General features: G+C 53.9%; 1 protein-coding gene across 1 annotated transcript in view; it reads left to right on the top strand.

Annotated features, from left to right (window-relative positions):
- The window catches only part of RTN4RL1 (reticulon 4 receptor-like 1), a gene marked incomplete at its 3' end in the record, with an annotated part of 57,656 nt that extends 35,091 nt beyond the window's left edge, over nucleotides 1-22,565 (top strand). Inside the window, exons 2-4 of the mRNA XM_015421849.1 lie at nucleotides 10,545-10,606; nucleotides 12,160-12,292; nucleotides 21,688-22,565. Of these exons, the coding sequence (XP_015277335.1) occupies nucleotides 10,545-10,606; nucleotides 12,160-12,292; nucleotides 21,688-22,565 (1,073 nt within the window). The remainder of the gene's footprint in view (nucleotides 1-10,544; nucleotides 10,607-12,159; nucleotides 12,293-21,687) is intronic.
- Nucleotides 22,566-22,567: the final 2 nt, after the last annotated feature.

The raw sequence follows: 22,567 nt of genomic DNA, 5'->3' as shown, positions 1-22,567 counted from the left end.
GACAGAATAAAAGGGTTGGAACACTTTCCCCATGAGGAAAGGTTAAGGCGCTTAGGGCTCTTTAGCTTGGAGCAACGACGACTGAGGGGTGACATGATCGAGGTTTATAAGATTATGCATGGGAAAGAGCAGGTAGAGAAAGAGGTACTTTTCTGCCTTTCTCACAATACAAAAACTCGTGGGCACTCCATGAAATTGCTGAGCGGTCGGGATAAAAGGAAGTACTTCTTCACCCAAAGAGTGATTCACACATGGAATTCACTGCCACAGGAGGTGGTGGCGGCTACAAGCATGGACGGCTTCAAAAGGGAATTAGATAGGCATATGGAGCAGAGGTTCATCAGTGGCTATTAGCCACAAGGTGTAGATAGGGGCTCTGGGGCAAGGGATGCTCTGTCTTCTTGGTGCTTGGGGGGGGGGTCAACAGTGGGAGGGCTTCTAGTGTCCTGGCCCCACTGGTGGACCTCCTGATGGCACCTGGTATTTCTGGCCACTGTGTGATACAGAGTGTTGGACTGGATGGGCCTTTGGCCTGATCCAACATTGGCGTCTCTTATGTTCTTATGTTCTTAACTTCTCTTGCTGGGCTAGGTTTCTACTGGCGGGGAGTAGCCAGAAAGAGACTGACCGACCAGCCCAAACAATCACCTCTCCAGGTTTAAGAGCTTCATCCAATGGAAACAAGGACAGAGGGGCAGGTGGTCGCAGTTTGCAGCCTGGCTTCACACTGGGTTAGGGACTGGTCTTGTCCTGGGTTGGACCCACTCCTGCCCCCACCCAGCCCCCTTGCTTAGGCTTGCCAACTCCAGGTGAGGACATTCCTGGAGATTTGGGGGTGGAGCCTGAGGGCTGGGGAGGGAAAAGACCTCAGCAGGGTAGAGCCCGCCCTCTCCAAAGTGGTCATTTCCTCCAAGGAAAATGATCTCTGTGAAGGGTTGCCTGCTCTGGGTTGGAAAATACGTGGAGATTTGGGGAGGGGTGAATCCCGGGGAGGGGGGAGAGAGCAAGATATAATGCCGTAAAGTCCGCCCTCCAAAGCAGCCATTTTCTTCAGGGGAACTAACCTCGGTTGTCCGGAGACCAACTGTGATAGCAGGTCTCCAGGTGCCACCTGGAGGTTGGCAACCACATCGGCCTGGAGACCAGCTGGAATTCTAGGAGGTCTTCAGACCCCACCCGGCGGCTCCAGCATTCCTCTTTCACACACGCCCCTCCAGGGGAGGGAGAGGGCCGCTCTCCAGGGCTGCTGGCGATGGCATCTCCCTCTGGCGCTTGACTCCATTAAGTGTGAAGCAGTCAGTCTGGACAGGGCGACGTGATTGGTGGAGCCGGCTCCCCCGCCGCACTCGCCCGGCAGGGCTCAGTGATTGGATTATAGGCCTGTAATGGGTCTGCCCGCCTGGCTGCTCAGTGGCGCTGCTGTGGGTTGGGACCATGCTGAGTGGAGCTGTCGGGGCCCAAACGTGCTCCTGTAATTGAATCCGTAGCAGGTCGGCAGAGATCGCCAACTGCCTGCAGGTCTCTGGCTTGGCAACGGCAGCAGGCGTGCAAGTCGCCGAGCTGCAGGCAGCAAAACAAAGGGGCCTGGGGAAGGGGGTATTTACAGAGTGGCTTAGGGATAGGGTGCCAACATCCAGGCGAGGCCTGGAGATCGCCCAGAATGACAACCGGTCTCCAGAACACCAAGATCAGTTCCCCTGGATGCTTTGCAGGATGAACTCTGTGGCATTATACCCCACTGAGGTCCCTCCTGTTCCCAAACCCACCTTCCCCAGGCTCTGCTCCAAAAATATCCAGGAATTTCCCAACCTGGAGGTGGCAACCCTCTGTGCAAAGGAATCTGCGAGGCAGCTGCGTAGGGCCATGCCAGCAAAACTGGGGCTGGTGCGTCTGGTTCTTGGTCCCGCATCTGGGTTTGCAGGGGGTCCCATACAGGGCCTAATTAGTCCTTCCAAAGAACCTGGGCTCTCCGCTGGGATACAGAGTCTGTGAAAGGCAGGGCATGTCTGCTTTATTAAATACTGGAATGAATGGTGTCAGGAGCTTCCCAAGGAAGCTGGCCCCCTGAGAAATCCCCCCTCACTGGTTGCAGCAGGCTTCTCGCAAGACGTGGGAGCAGCTTGTCAGATGCTGAACTACTAGCCAGATCCTTAGATGTGGGTCCCTGCCTTATAGGAAAGGGACCCTGTCTGAATCAAAGAAGAAGAGGCTGGATTTATACCCTGCCCTTCACTCGGAGTCTCAGAGTGGCTTACAAACGCCTTTCCCTTCCCCTCCCCACAACAGACACCCTGTGAGGTAGGTGGGGCTGAGAGAGCTCTTTCAAGGACTGCTCTTGAGACAACAGCTCTGAGAGAACTGTGACTGACCCAAGGTCACCCAGTAGCTGGATATGGAGGAGTGGCGAATCAAACCTGGTTCTCCCAATTAGAGTCATCTGCTCTTCACTACACTAAACTGGAGCACAACGCTCTTTTCCTTCCATGACTGACTCATTTATATCCCGCTTTTCTCCCCACAAGGAACCGAAAGCTGCTTAGAAACAAATAGAAGAACATAATTTATCAAACCAACAAACAAAGACAGCACGACTCCAGTTCCTGGGCTGGATTCCTGCATCCTCTGGGTCTGCTCACTCAGGGTGCCAGCCTATGAGCCAAAGGCCCTTTGGCCATTGCCCTTCAACCCTTGCCAAAGGACCCTACCCCTGGCCACGCCCAGGCAACATACCTGAACAGGAAGAGGAACTGCTGTCCTCTTTCTTCCTGCTGAAAAGTAGACAGTGCTGAACTAGATGGGCCAGTGGTACAATTCAGTACATGGTACATGTTGGGCTATATGTCCCGTTCTCCCACCCGTGGAATTCGGGGCAGCATACATTTGCCTCCGCTCCTCCGTGTTATCCTACCAACAACCCTGTGAGGTTGGCAAGGCTGAGAGACAGGGACTGGCCCAAGGCCAGTGAGTTTGACAACGGAGGATTCGTACCCGGGTCTCTCTGACGACTGTGTCGCACGCCACAGGAGCTGACCAATGTTCCCTCTAAGCTGCGGAGTCTTGTGAGCAAAAGTTCTACTTGGTGAGCTACTGGCATCATATTGTGAGCAAGTGATTTGGCTGCAACCCTTGCCAAAGGACCCTACCCCTGGCCACGCCCAGGCAACATACCTGAACAGGAAGAGGAACTGCTGTCATCTGTCCTCCTGCTGATCTTTGCAAAAGCTACGCATTCTGGGCCTGGAATAGACCCCTCCGCCCCAGTTTGGTGTAGTGGTTAAGTGTGCGGACTCTAATCTGGGAGAACCTGATTTAATTCCCCACTCCTCCACATGCAGCTGCTGGCGTGATCTTGGGTCAGTCACAAGTTCTCTCGGAGCTGTTCTCTCAAGAGCAGTCCTCGAGAGAGCTCTCTCAGCCCCACCTATCTCACCGGGTGTCTGTTGCGGGGAGGGGAAGGGAAAGGAGACTGTAAGCCGCTCTGAGACTCCAAGTGAAGGGCGGGGTATAAATCCAATCTCTTCTTCTTTGATTCAGACAGGGTCCCTTTCCTATAAGGCAGGGACCCACATCGCTGACTCTAGCTCTCCTCCTAGCACACAGAAGAGGCCCCATGTGGTAATCCAGTGCGGTAACCATCCTGAGACTACAGGGTCAACAACGACTCTTCCAGTCTGAAGAGCACCACCTGACAGTTCCTGACACCCAAGCCTAGCTGATCAGGGTCTCCGAGGCCTTTCTCCTAGGAGGCGGGGCAGTGACTCAGAAGCAACGCTTTGCGTGGCGCAGAAAGCCGTTGGGGTCGCCAGCAAGTACTGGGAAAAGCCACTGTCTGTCAGAGTGGGCAGTGCTGTCAGTATTGGTCTAATGCTGTAGAACGGAGGTGTTTTGAACCTCTGGGCACCTTTGGAATGCTGACACATCATGATGGGTGCAGCCACATGATGGCTGTTGCAGGAAGTGGAGCCGGCCACAAAATGCTGCGTCGTGGTGGCTGCCGCCGCCAAAACGGTGTTTTTAAAAAATCTGCACAGCTGTTCAAATCTCCAGTGGCCAATCAGAAACTGCTGGGCAAAAGCCCCATCCAGTCCCACTCGTTTTCCAGAGACACTGGCCGGGTACCAGGAAAGGTGTTGGCAGGTGCCATAGCACCCACGGGCACCGCATTGGGTACTGCTGCTGTAGATGGTGGCCTCTTATGAGAAGGGAGGACAACTGTGGTAGAGCAGCTGCTTGGCATGTAGAAGGTTCTGCGGGAAAACTCTCTCCTCCTGAAACCCTGGAGAGCCCCTGCCAGGCAGAGGAGACATTGTTGAGCTCGGCAGACATGGTTGAGCTCAGGATGCGGCCACTTCTGATCTTCATCTATGTCTAGAAGACTCAGTTGTCAGTGCCCTTCACAGATCTGGTCTGCCTCTCTCCCCAGCTGCTCGAGCTCAGAAGTGAACTCTGGGAGGTACCAGAGTTGAGAGCCAGTTTGGTGTAGTGGTGTGGTGTAGTGGTTAGGAGCGCGGACTCTAATCTGGGAGAAGCGGGTTTGAGTCACCGTTCCTCCACATGCAGCTGCTGGCATGACCTTGGGTCAGTCACAAGTTCTTTCAGAGCTGTTCTCTGAAGGGCAGTTCTCGGAGCTCTCTCAGCCTCACCCACCTCACATGGACATATTTTTAGATATTAGGCAACCTTTTACGGATGCTTGTGTGTGTCACCATTGTTGTTATATTTTGTTACACTTTGAGAGCCAGTTTGGTGTAGTGGTTAAGTGCGCGGACTCTACTGTGGGAGAACCGGGTTTGATTCCCCACTCCTCCACGTGCACCTGGCTGGATGACCTTGGGCAAGCCACAGTTCTGTCAGAGCTGTTCTTGAAAAAGAGCCGTTTCTGCCAGAGCTCTCTCAGCCCCACCTACCTCACACCTACCTGCCTCTGTTGTGGGGAAGGGAAAGGATATTGTAAGCTGCTCTAAACTTCTTCGGGTAGTGAAAGGCGGAGTATAAATCCAATCTCCTCCTCCTCCTCCTTTGTACGGAACTGAGTTTTGGGATCAGGCCACTTGCCTTTTGCTCTTCACCTAGCCCCCTCTTGAAGCCCACCTTGGAGACCCCACTGCTTTGGTCGTCTCTGCCCCCCCGTCTCCTGGGACATTTTGTTCCACTCTCCTAAGATTTCAGGGGGTGGCAAAGACAGGCCGTGGACCCGATCCCCACGATCAAATCACCTTGGCCTCCTGCTCCTTTGCAGGTGGGCCGTCGCTGTAAAGTGGATGTGCCATTTTTCCTCTGGACATGGGTTGCCACATCTCCGCCGCTCCCCCCCCCCCCCCCGTGAATCATCTTTTCGTGATGGCCGTCATCGGCGTGGCAGTTGCTTGCTTTGATCTCGTGGACTTTCCATCCAGCATATTAAAAGTTGCAATTAGTAAAGTGTTCACGGATGAGGCTGCTCAGTGGGAAGAGAGAGGCTCTAAATGAAAGCTGAAAGGTTATTCCAAGAAATGTTGGCAGCGGCAGCTAGGCTCGCTGAGAGGAGCCACTTGCAGGCGGGGATGGGGGAGGGGGGCAGATGGAAGAACGTTGGGATTGCAAGTTGCTTACCCTTCAGTCATTACAGAGTTAAATGTTGTTTGTTAGGAAGCAGGATGTTACGTTACATGATGTATTCAGCGGCGGGAAAGTTTGTGGGAGTTGTTTATCCTAATGAAGTGACCTACAACCTTTGTATTGGTCAACTAACAACTTGTTTGTGGAAATGCTTTGATCTAGCAGTAATGTACTCACAAGGTTTATGGCCCTTTGTGTGAACCAGACAGGAAGTTCTCTTCTAGAAGCTGAGACAGACAGAAAGATGTAGCTGTTAGCATATGTTACTGAGAGTAACTGTAAGCATGTAACCTTTTATTTTATTTCTTTTATCCAAAGTACCCTACCCATGTTTTATTTTGTTTTTATAGTAAAGATATTTTTCTTTTACTAAGTGTGTGCTCTTGTGTTTGCAATACAACCATCGACCCTGAATCAAAGAATCCCAATAAAGAAGGACCCTGGCCAGCAGCCTCTAGAGAACAGGGTGTGTGTGTGTGTGGGAGATCTTGGAGGTCCCCTTGGCCTGGTCCAAGAATGGTTCTGCTTAGTGCCAGAGAGGCTGGCTGGCCACTGTGTGAGACAGGATGCTGGGACTAGCCGGACTATCGGTCTGATCCAGCAGGGCTCTTCTTATGTTCTCACAAACTGGTTTAAGTTTACTGCAGCCAAACCAGCAGAAGAGTTCGAGATCCCCTACAGGACGGTGGCAAGATCTCCCATGGGTCAAAGCCCACCATTCCCGGTCTCAGGCCTGGCCTTTGGTGACCTTCCTAGACCTCTTTAGACTTTATTAACCTGGCAAAGGGCGCACTGGCCTTCAAATGTTAATCCTGTGATACTTTGAGCCAGTTTGGTGTAGTGGTTAAGTGCGTGGACTCTAATCTGGGAGAACCGGGTTTGATTCCCCACTCCTCCACTTGCACCTGGCTGGACGACCTTGGGCAAGCCGTAGCTCTGACAAGAGCTGTCCTTGAAAAAGAGCAGTTTCTGTCAAGAGCTCTCTCAGCCCCACCTACCTCACAGGGTGTCTGTTGTGGGGAGGGGAAGGGAAAGGAGTTTGTAAGCCGCTCTGAGACGCCTTTGGGCAGTGAAGGGCAGGGTATGAATCCAATCTCTTCTTCTCTCTCAGTCCCACCGACCTCGCAGGGTGTCTGTTGTGGGGAGGGGAGAGGAAAGGAGTTTGTAAGCCGCTCTGAGACTCCTTTGGGTAGTGAAGGGCCATGGGGTATAAATCCAATCTCTTCTTCTCTCTCAGCTCCACCTACCTCACAGGGTGTCTGTTGTGGGGAGAGGAAGGGAAAGGAGTTTGTAAGCCGCTCTGAGACTCTGGGTGGTGAAGGGCAGGGTATAAACCCAATCTCTTCTTCTCTCTCAGCCCAACTTACCTCACAGGGTGTCTGTTGTGGGGAGGGGAAGGGAAAGGAGTTTGTAAGCCGCTCTGAGACTCCCTTGGGTAGTGAAGGGCGGGGTATAAATCCAATCTCTTCTCTTCTTCTTCTTTGCGAGAGTTACTTTAAGGCATTCCGGATATCTTGGCAGGTTCTGACATAACAATCCAGCACAGGTATCATTCTGGAATTTGCTTGGTATTTGTCATGGGAAATCAGCTACTAATATTCTCATTTTATAGACGGGAAAGTAAGGTCGGGGGGGGGGGGCAAGGAAGAACTGAACCACAAGGTGAGTCCAAGGGCAGGACATGGGATTTGAACCCAGGCCTCTTGGAGCCAACACAAATGACTGGCAAGATTGTGCCCAGCATGGCTCACAGGATTCCATGCTTCTCTTCAGAGTCATGTCGCTTTTTTAAAAACTCAAAGCAGGGGTTCCCAGGTTATAAATACAGTCCCCATTGACATGTGATTACATAGACGGGTGTCATGTGCTCCGAGGCAGGGGTCCCTAGGCAGTAGCAGCTTTGCCGTGCACCTGCGCGCGCACACACACCCTGTTGAGTCCAGTGCCTGTTTCAACACAGCCTGGCATTGGTGGTGCCTGGGTTGATAAAGAGGGCTGGGGAATTGGAGCCACCATGGCAAGCCCCAGTTCTGGAGGGGAAGAGCTGCCTGACCAGCAGCCCTCCAGACCCTCTGGTGCTAAGCTGGTTTGGCTGCTGCTCTCTCTTTCCCCCTTGCAAGCCTGGCCGGGCTGTCTGGGGCGCTCTTTCAGCCGGCATCAGGTGGGATGAAAGGACTGCCTGTCGAGGAATTTCAAAGGCTTCTGCACCTCTGGAGAGCAGCACTGCTGCCCGGACTGGGCCAGCAGCCCCTCGGCTTTTAATTAGCCGAGCCTCTCCTTTCACCCTCCGCCAGAATTCCATTCCCTTGTTTTCTTCGCAGCATTTTCCAGTTTCCTTTTAAGTGCTGTAAACTGTGCCTTGTGCGGCAGGAGTCAGAAAGTTATGTGGCCGGGGTGGGGGTGGGAGTGACGATTGAGGGGGCAGGATGGGGTGAAGGCAGCAGATATTATGGGATGGGGAGACTCTCTGAGGTCATTCTGTGTCCTTCTGCCATGCAAGAGGTCCTCCCCAGTGTTCCTGTTGGGTGATAGTGAGATATTGAAAAAATGGTATTTAGCAGAGATAAGATAGCCCAGCAGAGCCTGAGTAAAATAATTCAGACTGAGAGTCCATGTGTGATTAAAATATAAAGTTTTTACTAAATTCTAGCATAGGGAAGGGTTACTGGGATGAAAATAACAACAGAGCTAAATCGGCTACATCCTTACACTACAAAGACAAAACTAGAAGAGAGATTATGGCTGCTCTTCTTCTTCTTGAGAACACCAAAACAAAGACGGGAAGAGAAGCCATAAAATGGTAATACAACTTGACACTTTAGTCCCAATCAAATTCCTAGATCAGGGAGAAAATTCCCGGGCTTCCTACATCTAAAGAACATTGGTTACATGAGAAACATGTGACTTCCTGTGAGTAACAAAAACAAACATTTAACCCCAGATATACTGAGTGTTTTCAACCTGTAATACCCAGCAGTTCCCTCTAAGCTGCGTTAGCGTGAGCTAGCTCACAGTTTTTTAGCCTCTGGCACATACATTTTTGTCTCTGCTCAGGAAGAATGGCTCCAGGCAAACTCATTTATGCAGTAGCCAAATCACTCACTCCCAACCAGTGTTCCCTCTAAGCTGAGTTAGTGTGAGCTAGCTCACAATTTTTTTAGCCTCCAGCTCACACATTTTTGTTTTAGCTCAGGAAGGATGGCTGCAGAGCACACTAATTAATGCAGTAGCCACTAATGCACACTAATTCAATGCCAGTAGCTCACAAAGTAGAATTTTTGCTCACAAGACTCCACAGCTTATAGGGAACATTGCCCAACTTTCATGCCAGTAGCTCACAAAGTAGAATTTTTGCTCACAAGACTCCACAGCTTATAGGGAACATTGCCCAACTTTCATGCCAGTAGCTCACAAAGTAGAATTTTTGCTCACAAGACTCCACAGCTTACAGGGAGCATTGGTCTTCCCCTGAGGACACCAGCGCATCCAACTGCCTTCCGGTTGCCTCCCTCCCATTTCCTCAGTGCCAAGGTGATTTCTGCACCCCGATACTTCAAATAGCCATCTGGGGAGGCTACAGTGAGAAGAAGGCACTCGGCAGCCTGGGGCCTGGGGAACCTTTGTTACTATGGTGCGCACGCTGGGATGTGAAGTCAACGCCTGCTTGTTTTCAGCCGTCGCAAATAAATCCAACGGCAGCTACCCAAAGCGGACTACTCTGGCGGAAGATGGGGTGGAGGTGGGGAGGCAAAGAGCCAGCTCTCATTCCTCTGCCCCATGATGAATGAATCACAAATCCTGGGTTTCTGGGCACTCGATATTCTTCTTTTGGATCCTCCCCCCCCATCTGCATTCCCAATGAGCACCTGGTGTCCGTGGGCTTGTGGGAAGAAATGGCTGTTCCGTGCACTATATTTTTGGTATCGGATGCCTCCACAGGATCTGCTGTGGGTGGTGGTTAGGAGACTGGGGAGGGCAGCTAAAGAGCGAGAAGTCAGCTGACCTCTTCTTTTTTCATATGTTGAGTATGTATTACAATTTCATACAGATATTTCTTTCCTAATATATTATACTCCTTTTGAAACTAAAACAAACAATAAAACCCCATTGAGGTGACATATCGTCTGTTTATATCTCAATCCCAATCTTGTTTATAACCTCTTCTTTTTCTTATTTCCTTATATTACCCACTTATAATACCACCATGCAACTTCCTCTATATCTTATTCTATTATATTCTTCTTGTGTGTTCTTCAGTACCTAGAAAAGAAAGCTGGACGGGGTTGCCTCCGATACTGGGTGCTGTAGGGGAAATCCCTACAGCAGGAGGGTAACCTCCACCCTTTTATCAGAGGTCTTTGGGGGAGCACATCCTTCACCTCCTTGCTATGCCCTTGTTACAATACTTCAACTCCTATATTATTTCCTCCTTTCTAATAGTTACCCCTTGTATCTAATTCTATACTCCCAACTTATATTTATTTATTTTAATTGCTCTCCACATAACTTAATATGCTATTGTCAAATCCCGGGACCCACTGTCCCCTTCAAACTCCTCCATCTGTTTTCTTAGTAACTGCGTCCAAAAGTTTTTTTGCCCGTGGTCTCATTGTAAGCGGTGAGAGTTTTTCCATTTAGATTGACCACTAGGTGGCCGAGTGGAAGCCATCTATACTGAATTTCATGGTCTCTCAACGCCTTCGCTGTTTCTCGCAGTCTGCGTCTTGCTATGAGAACCTCTGCTGGGATGTCAGCGTATAAGCTGACCTCTTCTGGGAAGCCCAGCCAAGCCCCCCCTCCCCCATCAGACTCCGGGGCTCTGGTGTGGGTGGGTGGGGGGCACCACTAGACTGCAGCATCTCGGAGGAAAGCAAAGGCTGTGATCCTCCAAGAAACTTGCCTGATGCAGCCAATAAGACCAGCACTGGGCCCCCTGATCCTTGCAGTGGTGGAAAGTACCGTCAAGTCGCAGTCGACTTATGGCGAGACCCCCTGCAGGGTTTCGAAGGTAAGAGGTGAACAGAGGCGGTTTGCCATTGCCTGCCTCTGCGTAGTGACCCTGGGCATCCTTGGTGGTCTGCCATCCAAATACCGACCAGGGCCAACCCTACTTAGCTTCTGATGAGATCAGGCTAGCCTGGACCACCCAGGTCAGGGCAGCTGATCCTTGTACTTGCCGCAAAGCTCTGGGTTGAAATCATGGCCACAGCTAGAGGAGTGAGTGAGGCCCTTCTGGCTGTGGCCTCTTGACCAGGGGTCATTTCATAGAAAAAGAGCTAGGGGAACTCATTAGCATAACTCATTAGCATATGCCACACCCCCTGACATCAGGGGCCCGGCGGTGGACCTGCAAGGCCAGCGGGAGTGCGAGGAAGCCCCGCCAAGGCCCTCCCTGGCCCCAGGCAGGCAGGGGTGGGGAGAGGCGGGGAGGAAGCAACTTACCCTCCCTCTTCTCCTGCCTCCTCCTGGCTGAATGAGGGCCGGAAGCGGGGCGGCCGGAAGCAGGGGGCGGGGCTTCGTCATGTGCCCCGCACCCCTGCACCTCACCCGGGGGAAATGCGTTCCCCCGCGTTCCCCCCCGAAATGACCTCTGCTCTTGACCCAGTCCTGGGGACAAGTGTCAGCAGCATGCCTGCCATTTCGGTGTAGTGGTGAGGAGCGCGGGCTCTAATGTGGGAGAACCAGGTTTGATTCCCCACTCCTCCCCATGCAGCTGCTGGTGTGACCTTGGGTCAGTCCCAAGTTCTCTCCGAGCTGTTCTCTCGAGAGCAGTTCTCGAAAGAGCTCTGTCAGCCCCACCTACCTCACAGGGTGTCTGTTGTGGGGAGGGGAAGGAGATGATTCTCCTCCTCCTCCCCCCACAATCACTCTGCTACTCTTCCCTCAGTAGGCAGACAGGCCCTTGCAGAAGGAGCAGGGCTGCTACCTGCATATGGGGACAGAGAGGCCTGGTTGGTTGGAAACCAGGAGGTAGCAAGACCATACTGGTGGGGCCAGGGCGGACCAGAGCCCTGTAGCGTGGCAAAGCGAGGGAAATGAGCGGGGGTGGTTGGGGGTGGTTCTGAAGGTTTCTCAGCCATCCTATGAAGTCTTCGTTTTGGTTGACAGGCTACAGCTCCAGGTAGGACTTCAGGTGCTGACCCCTGACGACTGCCTTCATAGGTATGAGATTCCGTGCTCATGAACATGATGCAGCAGCCAAGGCTGTCTTCCCCTGCCAAAGGAGGAATCCCAGCTGCTCTTTCCTGAGTCGTCAGGCCAGGACCCATGCACAATGTCTCCAGAGGTGGGACAACCTTGAACGTATCTGAACCTCAGAAACTGCCTCCTCCCACTTCAGATCACTAGTCCATCTCCCTCACTGTTATCTGCCCTGATCGGCCATGAGTGATTCTCTGCAGTGTTCTGCAGAGAAAGGGGCTTTCGGGTAGCCTCCATTACTCGCGTCCCTTTAAGGGAAGCAGCCCTGGCTGGAGGCCTGCTTTGCACACAAAGCAGACACACACACACACACCCCGCTGAGCTTTGCAGGCTCCCAAGAAATGCCGGACTTGTCTCTAGAAAGGAGGACAAAACCGTTCAGAGGCCGACCCAGGCTCGGAACTAACAACAAAGCGCTCCTTTGGCTGGAGTCAGAGCTTGGCCGAGGCTGCCCATCAAAGGAACCCCGTCCTGCGTTTCATTGCAGACAGGAGTAATGGGAAGAAATGACCAACATTAACCCCATCCCCACCCACACCAATGGCCGAGCACCTGGCACGGAAAGCAGCTGCCCGCCTTTCTCTGGTTCATTTGTCTGGCTCAGACGCAAAGCCCCATGGGGAGGTTCCAGAGCCAGCTGCAATGAAAGATAAAGCTGGAGTTTTGGTCAGCTCTATTGATTTTCCTTATTATTACAGTACGAAATTTATGGCTGGCTTTAAAACTGCAATAAGTGGCAAGCTGGAGGAGGGGAACTTCCACATGACCTTGAAAATGTTCCCCTTCAAAACCCAACCCCCACTATCAACTTCTGGCCGCAAGCTGAGACACGGGGGGGGGGGAATGTGGGGCTGCTGCTGAGCCCCACATCACTGCCGGAACCAAAGAGACACTTCTAGGCTTGGTCAAGAGGAGCAAGGCTGGGTCTGACCAGGGATGCCGGGCTCCTCGCCGCCTACTGCAGCTTTTGTTCTTGGAACCAGGTTGCCCACAGAGCCCGACCCACTCCCTTGGGCCTGGCAGAACCAGGGCCTGCCTAAAGCAGAGGTCTCGGACTCATTTGTTAAGAGGTTACGAATCTGACATGAATGTCACTTTGTCGGGCCAGGCCACGTGCGCCATAAAACATAATGCCAGGTACCGGAGATATAAACCGTATAAAGGACAGCAGCTGGTAAGCTCCGAGTGGTTGCATCCTCACTGCAAGCCCCCGTGGGGGGGGGGGGTGCGCAAAGGAAAACCGATATGGGCGGATTGGAGAGCCAGCAGTGCAGCACTGGGTAGATTCTCCCATGCTGTTTGACTGTTGCGAACAAGGTTGCTCCACCACGCCAAAGCCACAATTGGAGTGGCTCTGTCCACTCCACATCCCTGAGCAGTCCTCCTGCTCCCTCCCTTGCAGTAGTTGTTCGTGGGCCACATAAGAGTCCTGGACGGGCCACTTCTGGCCCCCGGGCCTTATGTTTGACACCAATGTTCCCTCTAAGCTCTGGAGTCCTGTGAGCAAAAATTCTACCTTGTGAGCTACTGCCATTAAAGTTGTGAGCAGGTGATTTGGCTGCTGCATAAACTAGTTTGCTCTGGAGCCATCCTTCCTGAGCTAAGACAAAAATGTGTGAGCTGGAGGCTAAAAAACTGTGAGCTAGCTCAAACTAACTCATCTTAGAGGGAACACTGCCCTGGGCTAAAGCCAAGGGGGGGCACTAAGGCTGCCAGTGGGGAAGGAAGACCAGTTGGAATCTTACCATAAGCCCCGATCCCCCAGGAGGCCATCCCCTCTCAGCGCCACGGTCAGTCTTACAAATGGGGATGAGATAGTTAGGAGTTTCAGACTCTGGTTTGAGAGTTCCAGGTTCAAATCCTCAGTCCGGAATGAAGCTGAGATGACCCTGGGCCCATCACACCCCTTCTCAGTCTAACTTACCACACAGGGTTGTTGTGAGCATGAAATGGAAAGGAGAACCACTTGCAGCTCATTCGAAGGAATGAGGGATAACCGCGTACTAGTTAGAGAGGATACTGGCCTGCTCTGCAGGGCTGTTGCAGGGAGGCCTGAGATCATGAACATGAAGCTGTTTGTAACAGTCACAAGCCCTGTGAATGTGTGAAAGGGATCTGACAGAGTCCCCGTTGCCCCTGCTGTTACCACCCCTAGGGAGGGGGAGGAGGAGGAGGAGGAGGAGGAAGAAGAAATTACCCCACCCTTCACTACCCAAAGGAGTCTCTGAGTGGCTTATAATCTCCTTTCCCTTCCCCTTCTCACAACAGATGCCCTGTGAGGTAGGAGGGGCTAAGAGAGCTCTTTCAAGGACTGCTCTTGAGAGAACAGCTCTGAAATAACTTGTGACTGTCCCAAGGTCACTCCAGCAGCTGCATGTGGAGGAGTGGGGAATCAAACACAGTTCTCCCAGATTAGAGTCCACGCTCCTAACCACTCCACCAGACTGGCTCTCAAGAAGGGATGCATATTCCACCACCATCACCCCGCCACCACTGCAACTCATCTCCTCCTCTGCCTCCCCCATCCCTTCCGCAGGCACTAAAAAGTGTTCTGGATTACCTCCACGGCCTCAAGGAGAACTTTGCTGCAAGCAAGCAAGCAAGTTGAGATTCACAGGGAGTATTCAGAGCTGGCACTTGGACTCAAATGCTATCACCTCCCGATTCTACACCCCAGGAAGCCTCTCCGTACCCGAACCAGCTCCATACAAATGCAAAGAAGTTATCTGAATTTTTTGTCTATGTGTAAAGGAACATTGGTGGAGGGTACCATAAAATCCAGTTATCAGAGTCTGGGCAGCAATGGGGGGAAAAATCTGTGGCCAGTTAAGAGCATCAGGGCGTTGCGGCTCCAGTGCCAATTTCTTCTTGCTTACGCGGACATATCCTGCACAGAAGCCACTGTGAAGGAGGAGGCGGCGGCAGCTACAAAGTGGGCAGCAGCTGGCTAGAGTCACATCTCTGGTTTCCTTTGAACCCATTTGATTACTTCCAGCTCCTGGCACAGGGCTACTTGGAAGCTGCCATGCTGCTACACTGCCTGGCCTGCTGCCCTCACTGAGCCTCTGAGGAAGCCTTTTCATCTGCGATCTGGAAAACATGACTGATTATTCCATGCAGGAAAGAAAGAGTTTCCTAATTTAACAATGCAGACGCATCAGTCCAGTGGGGCTCACTCCTAATTTAGTAATTGCACGTTAGGAGTGTGACCTCCTTTAACAACAGGACTTCCAGGGTGTCACACTGCAAGCCTTCCTGCATTGTTCTAGAGTAAGTGCCCCTATGTGTTCACCATGTGTTCACAGACAATCTAGGGAGGGCTTGGTGTGTTTGCTTCACTTATACCTTACCTTTCTCTCCAATGGGGACCCAATACAGCTTACATCCCTCTCCTCTCCTCTGTTTTATCCTCACACCAGCCTGTGGGGTAGGTTGGAGTTTCTTATAAAAATTGCGATTCAGCAGAGAAAAACAGCTTAGCAATGCCAGAGTGCAATAATCAGAGTCAGAGTCCATGTGTGTTTTAAAATATAAAAGTTTTACTTTTACTACATTCTAGCATAGGGAAAGGTAACTGGGAGGAAAATAACAACACAGCTAAAACAGCTACATCCTCACTCTAAAAAGGACGAGACTAGAAGAGCCGCAATGGCTACTCTTACACGCTTCTTGTCGAAACAGAACAAAGACGAGAAGAGGAGCCATAAAATGCAAAGACACTTTGACACCTTGCTTCCAATCAAACTCCCTGAACAGGAAGAATTTTCCCGGGCTGACAGACCTAAACTAACATTGGCTTACACAAAAGCATGTGACTTCCTGTAACAACAAAACAGACATTTAACCCAATATACACTGAGTGTTTTTATCTTGTAACACCCAACAGGCCAAGAGGGTGTGATTGGCCCAATGTCACCCAGCGAGTTTCCATAGCACCCTGGGTCTCCCACACTGGCTATTTGCTTGTTCACTTTACCTTTCTCCCCAGTGGGGGTTGAAAGTGGCTAATATCGTTCTCCTCTCCTGCATTTTACCTTCACAACAATCCGAGAGTGTAGGTTAGGCCGGCAGACAGTGACAGGTCCAGGGGTCATCTTGTAGAAAAAGAGGTGCAGGAGCTCATTTGCATAGCTCATTTGCATATGCCACACCCCCTGACAAAGGGCAGGCATGCAAGCATGCCTGGGTTCCCTGTCTGATCTTCTCATTTAAATCCCCCCCTTCCCTGAGTTTCTCCACAAAAGCTCTGGCAGGAAATGACCCCTGGACAGGTCTAAGGCACCTGGGTTTGGGCCACTGTGTGACACAGAGTGTTCGACTGGATGGGCCACTGGCCTGATCCAACACGGCTTCTGTTATGTCTGGGGCAGTGATGCTCTGTATTCTTGGTGCTTGGGGGAGTGCTGGTGGACCTCCTGATGGCACCTTAGTTTTGGCCACTCTGTGGCACAGAGTGTTGGGCTGGATGGGCCACTGGCCTGATTCAGCAGGGCTTCTCTTATGTCTGGGGCAGTGGTGCTCTGTATATTTGGAGCTTGGGGGAGCAAACGTGAGAGGGCTTCTGGATTTCTGGCCCTGTTGGTCGACCTCCTGGTGGCACCTGGGTTTTGGCCACTGTGTGACACAGAGCAGTGGACTGGATGGGTCATTGGCCTGATCTAGCAGGGCTTCTCTGATGGTCCCATATCACTCAGATCATAGTCAGAGCCTCTAACCGCTAGGCCAATAAACACCTTCATGTTTCCGAAGGGGATCAGGGATGGTGATTTCCCCGCATATTTCCCTCAGCAACTTTTCTCTTGGGAAGGCAAGCCAGTGTTCCCTCTAAGCTGAGTTAGTGTGAGCTAGCACAGTTTTTTAGCCTCCGGGTCACACATTTTTGTCTTAGTTCAGAAAGGCAGGCTGCAGAGCAAACTAATTTATGCAGTAGCCAAATTACCGGCTCACAACTTTTATGCTAGTAGCTCACAAAGTAGAATTTCTGCTCACAAGACTCCACAGCTTAGAAGGAACATTGCTGGTCCCAGCGCCATTGCCTCTCTCCCCTCCCCCCGTTGAAAGTCTGCCTTTCCCACCCCCCACCCCACCAAATGGGATAGGGGGGTGGGGAGGGGAGGGGAGGGGAGGGGGGCAGGCAACAGCTGTCGGCGTCTCTCCGCGAGGCTCCTTTTTCTCGACAGCTGCGGCCCGTCAGTTATTTATGAGGCCACCGGAGCCGCAGCAGCCTGGGCGCTTCGGGCTGCCTCGGCAGAGGCCGGGTTCTTCTGGGCCGACGGCACCAGCTGCTCGGCGCTCCTCCCGGTACTGGGTGGCGGAGCGGAGCGGCGGCCCCGCGGGAGCCAGCCCAGCCCTGCGGTAAACAAGGCGGCCGGGCGGCCCCCGGAGGGCCGGGGCTGCCCGCCTGGGAGAGAAGGAGGGAGAGCCGCGTTGACGACGGAGGGAGAGAGGGAGGAGCTCAGGCAGGCAGGGGAGGGAGGGAGGCTTGAAGTCCCGGCGGGCGGGCGAATGCCGCTGCCAGGCAGGGGAGGCCAGCGCAGGGAGCCAGGCGCCGATGCGGCCAGGCCAGACGGAGCCCCGCCGTCGAGCAAGCCCAGATTCAGTTGCTGGGGGAGGGGGCTGCCGAGTGGGCTGCCGAAGCCTCTCCCTCCCCCAAGGAAAGCCAGCGTGGTGTAGGTGTGAAGCGTGCGGGCCTAGTATCTGGGAGTCCAAGGTTCGAATCCCCACTTGTGCTGGGACGCCGGCTGGGTGGCCTTGGGCCAGTCACAGACACAGTCAAGCCTACCTGACTGGGTTGTTGTGAAGATGAACCGGGGGAGTGGAGCAGGCCCGTAGCCAGGATTTTGTGGCTTGTGGTGCAAATTTATTTCTGGCGGAGCTGAAGTTTTCCCTGCAGAAAGAAAAGCCATTTAGCCAAAAGAAAGCTGCGACCAGGATACATCTCTAATTTGCAAGCTGTCAGCCACTTTAGATGACAGTTCTCAACTGCCGCAAGTTAATCACTCCTGCCAGCCTAAACAACCATTCTGATAATAAGCCGGAAGGTAGGGGTGATGACTTCTATAGTCAAGAAAGCTAACACTTGGGCAGAAAAATCTCTCTTAAAGAAGACCAGTTTCTTGACACAGAGTTAGAAGGGATCCTAGAGGTCACCTACTCCACCCCCTTGATCGGTGTGGGAATTAGTCAACTACAGCACCCCACTCTGTTTAAAGAAGCACATGCCTAAGGAAAAAAGGAAAAAAGCATTTACAGGAGAAATTCTTGTGGGGCTGTGCCTTTAAGAAAGGGGGAGGAGCCCCCAAACGTCCCATCATAGCTACCGGCCTGGAGTGGAGAATGAGAAAAGGCGGCGCATACACGAATTCAACAAATACAACAAATAAACCGGGAAAGTGCCGCGGACCGAGCACCGAGCTCCGCCTAGCCTCTCCCCTTCGGCCCAGCGCCTGTACGAGCATTTCTGTCACTGGCCACGTGGGGCGCGCGCGGCCTCCCGCTTGCTTTTTAAAAAAGAGTCAAGTTTCCAATCCTCACCACTACTGCAAGTCTAAGTTTGTCCAGGAGCAGCCGTGTTAAGTGTGTGGCCGCAAAGTGAAACCAAAGTCCAGGGGCACCGGAAAGAATAACAATCTGCGTTTCAATAGGAGCCGTTGTGTGTCGCCGCTCACTTCTCTTTAGCCTTTAAGACGCCCCAGGCACTTCAGCCTAAATCTGGCCCAGGAAGCTAGGGGAAGGGCTTTCCGAATCCTCCGTTTCTAGGAAGGCCGGTGGATCCGAGAGGGGTCCAAACCAGAGGAAGGAGGGAGTCGTTAAGGGGGCGGGGGCTGGAGGGGCGAAGAGGATTGGGGCGGGGGGGGGGGGGGCGCTCAGGCCAGCCTCTCTCCCTCCCCAGATCAAGCCTCTCAAGACCACCAGGGAGAAGCTGTAAAGAAGCACCGCGCTACCGATGCCCTGGAGCCGGCCCGGGCCCCAGCCGACCTTGCAAGGGTGTTGTGAGGCTGGCTGAGCTGGCGGAGAGCAGAAGCGGCGGCGCCGCGGTCTGCCGCAGCAGGGCAGCGAAGGGGCTGCCAGGCGCTAAGAGCCTCCTCACCCCTCCGCGTGAGAAACCGCCTTGAGCCCTTGGCAGGCGGCTCCGCCGGGGTCTGGAGCGCGAAGCTGGGGCCCAACTCGCAGGAACCTGGCGGGGATTTCTCTCCTCCCCACGGCTTGGGAGGGGGCAGCCAGGCCCTCCGGTGTGGATAATAAGCCGAGGCACTTTGTAGGGTTGCCACCTCTGGGTTCCGAAATACCTGGTGTTGGGGATTCTTAATTTTAAAGTAAATCAGCAGCGTATTAAAGAGGCAGAGTCCATGGTGTGTTTAAAATATAAAAGTTTACTACAACCTAGCATGGGGGAAAGGTACACGGGATGTAAAATAACAAAGAGCTAATATTCCTACATCCTTTCAGCTAGACAGAACATGGGAGAAGAGAGCGAAGACTAACTTCTTCTTGCTCAGGACAAAGAACCATAAAATGCTAATACTTGGCACTTTGGTCTCCAATCAGAACAACAAACTAGATCTGAAGTTACCGGGCTTTCTAACTCTCTAAACTGATTGGTTGCAAACAAACATGTGATTTAACAAACATCATGAACCCAGTAAATACTGAAGAAGTGTTTTAACTTGTAACATCCAACACCTGGAGATCTGAGGGTGGCGCCTGGGAGGGGCCTCAGCGGGGGGGGGGGATGCCATCCAGTCCGCCTCCCAAAGCAGCCAGTGTCTCCAGGAGAAGCAGAAATAATAAAAGTTTTCCATGAATCGCCTTGTCCGAGCATGAGCGCAGCGTGCATAGGGAATAAAATTAAGGGCCGAGCTGCTAATAGACACCACTCCTCCACTTGCACCTGCTGGATGGCCTTGGGCAAGCCATAGTTCTGATAAGAGCTGTTCGCGAAAAATAGCCATCTCTGTCAGAGCTCTCTCAGGCCCACCCACCTCACAGGGTGTCTGTTGTGGGGAGGGGAAGGGAAAGGGGGTTGTAAGCCGCTCTGAGACTCCGAGTGAAGGGCGGGGTATAAATCCAATCTCCTTCTTGTGCTGTTTTTACGATGCTGTAAACCGCCCTAAGCCCGCTTGCGGGGCAGGACGGGGTAAAAGTCCCATAAACAAACAAACAAACAAAAGATGATGGCGATGATGACTGATTGATTGATAGACAGACAGACAAGCGATTTGTGTAGTCTGGAGACCAGTTGCAATTCCGGGGGATCTCCAGCCTCCACCGGGAGGCCTGGCAACCCTACTTCCCAGCAGTCCTTTCCTTTCCGGCGGCAGCGTCTTTCCTACCCGGAGAGCCCGGCTTTCTGCCTTCAAGGCGGCAGGAGGAGGGGGGGGTGCGGCCCAGGAGGTCCCGGTCCGGACTGGGCCCAGCTTCGGTGCCGCCGCGGGGCTTCTTGCTGGGGCTTTGCACCACAGCCCCGGGGCTTGGAGCGGATCGGTCTGAAGGCAGGCAGGGCTTTGCAGAAATCCCCGAGGGGCAGTCTGAACAGCCGCCGGATGCTCCGCAGACCCCGGGCTCCGTGTCCACAGCCCCGGCATTAATATTTCAGCGATCCAGAACAGCGCAGAGGCGGAGTGATGGGGGGGTGGGCTGGATCGGGGCGGTTGCCAAGGCTGGGGGGCGGGGGGAGTGCACTAAACGTCCTCTTGATCTTTCTCTTGAACTGAACTTAAGATACATGGTCAGTCTTTTAAGCTCGAATCTCCCTATGAATTGCCTTTTATATTGTATTTTTAAACTGACGTGGTTTTGTATAATTGGGAGTTTTTAATGTTCATATTTATATGTATGTTGTAAGCCGCCCTGAGCCCGCCTTGGCGGGGAGGGCGGGATATACATTTGATTAAATAAATAAATAAAGGCTTCTCGACCTGGCTGGCTGGCGACGCAAGAAGGGGCCGCCGGGTCCACTGGAGGGAGGGCAAACGGGAGAAGCGCGGCGGGCGGGCAAATCCCTCGCGAGTGGTGGCAGGTTCGAATCCTGGCATATCCAGGGAAGGGGATCTTCGCGGCCAGGGAAAGCCCTTCCTCTGCCGGAGACCCTGGGGATCCCGACCAATGTTCCCTCTAAGCTGAGTTAGTGTGAGCTAGCTCACCATTTTTTAGCCTCCGGCTCACACATTTTTGTCTAACTAACTTATGCAGTTGCCAAATTGCTCGCTCACAACTTTAATGCCAGGAGCTCACAAAGCAGAATTTTTGCTCACAAGACTCGACAGCTTAGAGGGAGCATTGGTCCCGACTCAGCAGGCCATCCTGAGCCCGAGCCTGGGTAGAAGCCAGCTTCAGGTGTGCTTCTTGGGAAAGGGGAAGGGGACGTGGCTCAGGTGTGGGTCTCACGCCCCGCAGGCAGAGGGCATCTCCGGTTCGCACATCTCAGGTAGTAGCCGATGTCTGGGAAAGCCCCCGAGGAGACCCCCCTCCTCTGGAAGGACCAGGGGGCCGGCTCAGCCCCAGAGCTCTTCTTCCCCGCCAGGGGAGCCGCCCACGGGGGTGCTGCGGGAAGGAATGTCTCTTCGCCGGAGACCTTGGGAGGCGGCCCGGGCTAGCGCTGGGCTAGATCGACGACCGCCGCGCCCCCGGGAAAGCCAGCCGGGTGCAGTGGGGAGAGTGCGGGGCTAGGATCGGGGAGAGGCAGGTTCGAATCCCGGCTCTGCCCCGGAAGCTGGCTGGGTGACCTTGGGCCAGGCACACGCTGTCCGCCTAGCCTACCTCAGGGGGTTGTCGTGCGCCTTTTTGGGAAGAAGGGGGGGAGCCAAGGGGGGGAGGGAGGAAGGAAGGGGGGGGTCTGTTTCTGCACTGACGCTCTCTCTCTTCTCTCTCTCTCTGCTCGGATCTCAGGGGTTTGCCTGGGGCTGCTGCCGCCGCTGCTGCTGCTGCTGGGTCTGGAGGCGCCCGGGTGCGGCGGCTGCCCGTCGGCCTGCGTGTGCTACCCGTCGCCCATGACGGTGAGCTGCCAGTCGCACCAGCTGCCGGCCATCCCGGAGGGCATCCCGGAGGAGAGCGAGCGGGTCTTCCTGCAGAACAACCGCATCTCGGTGCTGCTGCGCGGGCACTTCAGCCCGGCGCTGGTGACGCTGTGGCTCTACTCCAACAACCTCACCTTCGTCGAGGCGGCCGCCTTCGAGGGCTTCGCGCAGCTGGAGGAGCTGGACCTGGGCGACAACCGCGAGCTGCGCGCCCTGGCGCCGGAGACCTTCCGCGGCCTGGCCCGCCTGCACGCCCTGCACCTCTACCGCTGCGGCCTGGCCGCCCTGCCCGACGGCCTCTTCCGCGGCCTCCACAGCCTGCAGTACCTCTACCTGCAGGACAACCAGCTGGCCGCGCTGCAGGAGGACCTCTTCGCCGACCTGGTCAACCTGAGCCACCTCTTCCTCCACGGCAACCGGCTGGGCAGCCTCGGGCAGGACACCTTCCGCGGCCTCGTCTCCCTCGACCGCCTCCTCCTCCACCAGAACCGCCTGCGGAGCGTCCACCGGCGCGCCTTCCACGACCTCCGCCGCCTGACCCTCCTCTTCCTCTTCAACAACAGCCTGGCCGAGCTGGCCGGGGAGGCGCTGGCCCCGCTCGGCGCCCTGGAGTACCTGCGCCTCAACGGCAACCCCTGGGAGTGCGGCTGCCGGCTCCGCTCGCTCTGGGAGTGGCTGCCCCGCTTCCGCGGATCCAGCTCCGACGTGCCCTGCCAGGGCCCCGGGCACCGCCACGGCCTGGACCTCAAGGA

The sequence above is a fragment of the Gekko japonicus genome, unplaced genomic scaffold (assembly GCF_001447785.1).
Source record: "Gekko japonicus isolate JY-2015 unplaced genomic scaffold, Gekko_japonicus_V1.1 scaffold21, whole genome shotgun sequence".
Lineage (NCBI taxonomy): Eukaryota > Metazoa > Chordata > Lepidosauria > Squamata > Gekkonidae > Gekko > Gekko japonicus.
Note: the sequence above shows the minus strand (reverse complement) of the source record. Positions and strands in the feature narration are given on the sequence as shown.